The 5,832-nt window shown below is 38.7% G+C and overlaps 1 protein-coding gene across 2 annotated transcripts in view; it reads left to right on the plus strand.

Annotated features, from left to right (window-relative positions):
* gtf2ird1 (GTF2I repeat domain containing 1) overlaps positions 1-5,832 on the plus strand; it is a 26,251-nt gene extending 20,419 nt beyond the window's left edge. The window contains exons 15-25 of one of the 2 annotated variants that reach the window (XM_025065644.1): positions 474-527; positions 1,346-1,426; positions 1,654-1,837; positions 1,920-1,981; positions 3,226-3,291; positions 3,461-3,728; positions 4,498-4,526; positions 4,623-4,670; positions 4,775-4,852; positions 5,459-5,651; positions 5,749-5,832. In XM_025065644.1, the coding sequence (XP_024921412.1) occupies positions 474-527; positions 1,346-1,426; positions 1,654-1,837; positions 1,920-1,981; positions 3,226-3,291; positions 3,461-3,728; positions 4,498-4,526; positions 4,623-4,670; positions 4,775-4,852; positions 5,459-5,651; positions 5,749-5,794 (1,109 nt within the window). In that variant the 3' untranslated portion in view covers positions 5,795-5,832. Of the gene's footprint in view, positions 1-473; positions 528-1,345; positions 1,427-1,653; positions 1,838-1,919; positions 1,982-3,225; positions 3,292-3,460; positions 3,729-4,497; positions 4,527-4,622; positions 4,671-4,774; positions 4,853-5,111; positions 5,370-5,458; positions 5,652-5,748 lie in introns of those variants that run through there. The other variant, XM_025065645.1, reaches the window with a different exon arrangement.

Raw genomic sequence — 5,832 nt, forward strand, 5'->3', positions numbered from 1 at the left:
AGACTTTGTTTCTCTGTGCACACGTCAGCTGCGCACTTTGAACTCAACAGTTCAAAAAGATGAAATATCAAAGAGCAAAGGATTGAGATGAATTTAAAAAAATAAATAAACTTGACCAGCTATCGCTCAGACCTGACACTAGTGACAACACAGCAGAGAAGGAGGAGTCTACTCAGTGTGATCTTGTCTATGGTCTGTCATACTTTCAACAGGAGATTATAGTTTGTTTTTTATTTCATTTTATTTATGATTCCTTCTTCTTTAAGTTTTTTTCTTTCACAAATGACCTCTAGAGGGAAAATATTAAAGGTAAGTTCAGAAAGTGTCACTTTTATTTTTCTATTGTTATTTGCTGGGGCATAGATGCTTATGTTTTATGTATTATTGTTATTATTAATTTTGGTCAAGATGCAAGTCATGGAGAATATAAACTGTATGAATTATTATTGTTTTCTATTTTTTAAATTTTGCAGCTGAGGCTCTTTCTCCCACTGCCTCCTCCCAGAACATCAGAAGATCCTCTGAAGGTAAAGATGATAAAACTGAGAAACCACTGAAAATATCCTTCAAGTTGGTGTGAAAAAAAAAACAAAAAAAACAGAGACTGAAGTCATAAAAATCCAAGCAGCTGTGAAAGGCTGCGATGCAGCTGCGGTTGCTCTTCTTTGAACGCAGCCTTTTTTATGTTTTACCTATAAAATTTAAGCACTTTGTTTATAAAGTGACAAATTACTCATCAAAATATTTATTCCCTAATCTCTACACTCCTCTAAACCATATTTAGCAGAAGAAACCACATAAAAGTGTGTATTTATGATAATTTTTACATCATGTCATTAGAATAAAATAGATATTGTTTACTCACTTCAGGTGCTTTTCGGTTGATTTGTGTCTTTTAGCTGTGTCCACTGAATTCTTTCTGTCCAGCTGCTTTTCAACCCCATTAGTTGAAGAAAGAAAATTGAAAAAAACAAAACAAAACGAGTGGCTTTGTTCTACGGTGCGCCCCAATTCTTTTGTCCTCTGGTGATTAATACAGCACACAGCTACTTTGTCTTTACCAGGTCAGTGAGGACAGGAGACATTTATCTAAATCATATAAAAAAACCACAAAGGGAGAAAAGTAGTGGTTTTCACAGGTGACTCAGCAGCAGGGTTCACTCAGATGCTAAGAAGTTCTTTAATTTTGATGGTATCTCAGGATTAGGCTGTTGTTTCCAAGATAAATTGCCTGAAAATATGTGATTAATGCAAATGATCAGCTTTTAAGTTTTGATAAAGTTAAATGATAGCGAAAGTGGTAAAGGTTTATCCATCTCTTCTTCTTTTTCATTGACGTGTTAAGCTGGAAGTTTGGTGGAAGACATCAGTGAGATGATTCTTCAGCTACGGAGACAAGTGGAGAGTTTGTTCAGCATTAAGTACGGTACGTGTCGGGATGTTTCAGGTGATTTTCACAATATTTTAATAAAAAACAAACAGGGTAAAGTGCAGTGTTTAACTGCTTCACCCGTGAGGCCTCACTTCTAAAAACCAAAACTACTCAACAAAGGCAGAATAAAGCCAGTGATGCCTTCACTGTCTTAGGGAAAAGTTGGATTCCTATATTTTATTTCACTCCTCTCCTTTCCCGTCTCTGTCCCTCTGTCTTAGCCGAAGCCCTTGGTCTTCCTGAGTCGGCCAATGTCCCGTACTCCAGGTTCCAGATGTATCCAGAGGATCTGTACGTCACTGGGCTGCCGGAGGGAATCGCGCTGCGAAGACCCAGCTGTTTTGGAGCGGCCAAACTGCGCAAGATCTTAGCTGCTGGTCATCAGATCCAGTTTGTAATCAACAGGTGGGAGTCATTTCACTTCACTACCACCAGAACAAAAAAACCTGCTGAGTGACTGATGTACAATGTTGGTGTTTCTCTACAGACCTGAGCTGTTAACAGAGCAAGTCAAACAAGAAATGCCTTCAATTCCTGTCTGTGAATCAGGTACTGACACATTTGTACAAACATGTGTTTTCAGATTTCAAACAAGACCTGTAATTTACTCTAAAGTCTTGGAGCGTGGTCATGAATGTGAAAATTCTTATCTCATCTGGGTCTCATCGTCATGAATGTGAAAATTCTTATCTCATTATCTGAGTCTCATCGTTGGTTCAATGTCAGTCATTTCTCGTTCAGTTTGTGCACATTGAGATTGTGACCAGTTTGCTAATTGTTTGTCCTGTTCTAACACAGAATGTCGCCAAATGCTAAGGTAAAATCATCATAACAGCATTTGAAGTGATCGTATTTTGAAAAACAAAAAACAAAACACAATTGAAATTCTGATGTGACTCAGGACAATTTGCCTCATTGACAAACTGTCACAGACTCTGCATATTAAAGGGGACACATTATGCAAAATTGACCTTGTCAGGCTTTTGATCCACATATTTTTGTCTCTGGATTGACTGTTGCCACACATGAGGCGCCATTACGGATGTGCAATTTTTCTAGGAATCGAACTCAGGAGTCCTGCAGTTTAAAATCTGCCGTACAGTATGGCTTCTCTATTTGGTCGCCTTTTATTTGTTTTTTTTTAGTTTGAGTCTTAAGTGTTTGATCGGGTCATATTTGAATAGTGAAGTGGGAAAAAAGTTGGACTGAGCACACAGTAGATCAGTCTGAATATCCTGTGGTACTGATGTAGTGACTTGATGAGGAGGTCAGTTAAGGTGCATGTTGGGACAAATGCATTAATTATCGTCCAACTGGTAATAACTGATACCAGAGGAGAAAAGATACAATGAAAAAATATTAAATAAAAAAAAACTATTCGCTGTTTATAATGTGAGCTTTAAATGTTGTAAAAAAAGATGTAATTCTGCAGTGTTTTCACACAGTTGAGGAACTGAAGCTCAGAAGATTGAGTCAAACCTCTGCAGACTCTGGTGTGATATCAGGCTGTAAATATAAAATCCAACTCTCCTCTGAGTGTGTGAAAATTACGAGGGTCAAATCCAGTTCCTGCTCTATTTTTAACAGCACTTTTCCAACAGCAGAGAGAGAGAACAACCTTGCAGGGCTTTTCCTGCAGCTACCTCTGCCTGTTCTTTTATTTATGACGGAGCTCATCTGATGAAACCAGGAGCCTTCTGAATTTTTTATTTTTTATTTTTTGCTTGAGGAAGTCCTGAAGGAGAGAGGATAAAAAAACCAAAGACTTACCCTTAAATATTTCTTGTTCAAAGATCTGGACAAGGACGTAGTGGTGACAGAGGACAGCGCAGCCATATCCAAAAGACCTGGGTTCTCAGGTAGGTTATGTTCTGATACTTTACTTAAATGCAGCCAAAACTAGAATCTTAAATTTGGTCAAGCATCACATTTCTTTATAAAAGAGCAATAGAAAAAGTAGAAATGTTCAGACATGAGCTTTCAAGTGTTGTTTTGACCAAACTTGTGTCTTGTGTTCTTTGTCCACAGAGTGTCTGGAGTCCAAACTCTCCAGGATCGACCTGGCCAACACTCTGCGGGAGCAGGTCCAGGATCTGTTCAACCGGAAGTACGGGGAGGCGCTGGGCATCAAGTACCCGGTGCAAGTGCCTTACAAGAGGATCAAGAACAACCCAGACTCAGTCATCATCCAGGGTCTGCCGCCTGGGATTCCTTTCAGGAAGCCCTGCACCTTTGGCTCCCAGAACCTGGAGAGGATCCTGGCCGTGGCCGACAAAATCAGCTTCACCATCACCAGGTAGGGAAAACACTGTGCCTTTAGTCTTACATCTTGAATTCCTGGTTTGTTTCTAAGGCATTTAGATGGATGGATGGATGGATGATGGATGACTATTTATCCCCGAAGGGAAATGAGGTTTTCATAGCTGTCCAATGTATTTGAACACAATAAAAAAGCAACAGCATAAAACACTGAGGTGGAAAAAAATGCATGTTTCCTCCTGAGAAATGGTACCAGAAACTAGAGACAGTACCAGAAAGTATCCAGTAAAGTGTCATCTCAGGATCCAGGAAACATATGGCTGTACACCGACCATTTGTCAGTCCAAATTATGGTTCTGTACCAAAGGGAAGTGTTGTGTAGTTTTGGCAGGAGGAACATTTCATTTCTTATTAGTGTAAAGCAGCACTCCAAGCCAATAGATAAGATCTAGTATTTACAACTGAGAATGTCACCTTGGAAGTCGTCTAGCTCTACTTTATCTCTGCAACAGAAAGTTCTGGACGCTTTTGCGCCTCAAAAATATGTAAGGAGGAACGAGCTGCCAATTTTCACTGACTTGGAAAAAAGATTTCTTTTTGCCACAGTAACAAAACATCATCCAAGTGTATAACAAAACGTAGGAAAAATTTCCAAAAATAAAATGTAATTTCTTGTAAAGTAATTTACAAAATACTGTGTAATTGTCAGTTTCTTTTTTTAAAGATATAACCTGTAAAAAACCTCTTTGTCCTGATTAAAACATAATTTTCCATCCTTCATCTTTTCTTTTTCTTTCTTTTCCCAGACCTTTTCAAGGACTCATTCCCAAACCAGGTACGGTCAGACTTTGTTCTGATTAACTAACTGTGACAGAGCTAATATTATATTAATGTCATGGAAAATGAATTCACCCTTTGTCCATTTCATCAGCACCGCGAAGAGTCACTTTGTTGAAGAAGGCCTATTCCTCCATAAGCGGTGAGGGGATTAATGTTTCATAAACTTTCTGACATCTTTTTTTTCTGTCTTTTTGTCACACATTAACACCATCGACTGATTCTAACTGTTTTTTAACAACTCAGATGACGAGGACATGAATCGAATGGGAGAGAAAGTAGTTCTGAGGGAGCAGGTCAAGGAACTGTTCAACAAAAAATACGGTGAATAGAACAGTTGTTTTTTGAGAAAATATTTTCTTGATAATATTGTATAAAGCGCTCGAAGGAGTTTATTCTTTCCAACACCTATAGAGACAGAATGAATACAGTTCACCATAAGGTCTAAAGAAATATGAATTGAAGAGAAATAAAAAACGAAGGACACGGGGAACGAAAGCAAGAAAACATGAACTAGAATAGACCAAATTATCAAAGAGAGTAAGAATGTGCTAATTGTGCTTATTGTTAACCCCCAAAACAGCAGGAGTTAGTGGAAGCCCAGGAGATGATAAACGCTAGTCACAACGGCCAAAGGTAAAGCTATATAAAAGTAGCTAAAAGTTCCGTTATATACAGTATCGTCCCCAGGTTATTAAAGTTGATACATAAATATCTAGAGTTTAGCTATAAATGTAGCTGCGGGGAAGGTTTGACAAAAGGCAGTCTTAAAATTTTAATTTTAATATTAAACTTGAAAACAGTCAAAATAGTTGAAAGTTTATACATCAACACTTATATAACCATTAAGTTGAAAGTTTATACATCAACACTTATGTAACCATTAAAAAAACAAAAAACATAACACTCTTCTGTCTGTGTTGTGTTCAGGTGAAGCTCTGGGCTTGGACCGCTCCGTCATGGTGCCATACAAGCTCCTCCGGGGCAGCCCAGAGTCGGTGGAAGTCTGTGGCCTTCCAGACGATATCCCCTTCAGAAACCCAAACTCCTATGACATCATGGCCTTGGAGAAGATTCTTCAGGTCGCCGACAACATCACCTTCACCATCAAGAGCCAGTTACAGTGAGTCCCTGGACGTTCTTACTTCTTGTAGAATGTAAAAATCTTTCCTCCGTCACCAGAAGTGACTCAGCACTTTTTCTCTCTCTTTCACACACAGGCCTTTTGCAGAATTCTGCAGCCAGCCATGTGACACCGGTAGGTGATGTGTTTAAAGACTTCAGTTAAATCCGTCTTTTACTGA

This window comes from Cynoglossus semilaevis, chromosome 19 (genome assembly GCF_000523025.1).
Source record: "Cynoglossus semilaevis isolate Cse_v1.0 chromosome 19, Cse_v1.0, whole genome shotgun sequence".
NCBI classification, from domain to species: domain Eukaryota; kingdom Metazoa; phylum Chordata; class Actinopteri; order Pleuronectiformes; family Cynoglossidae; genus Cynoglossus; species Cynoglossus semilaevis.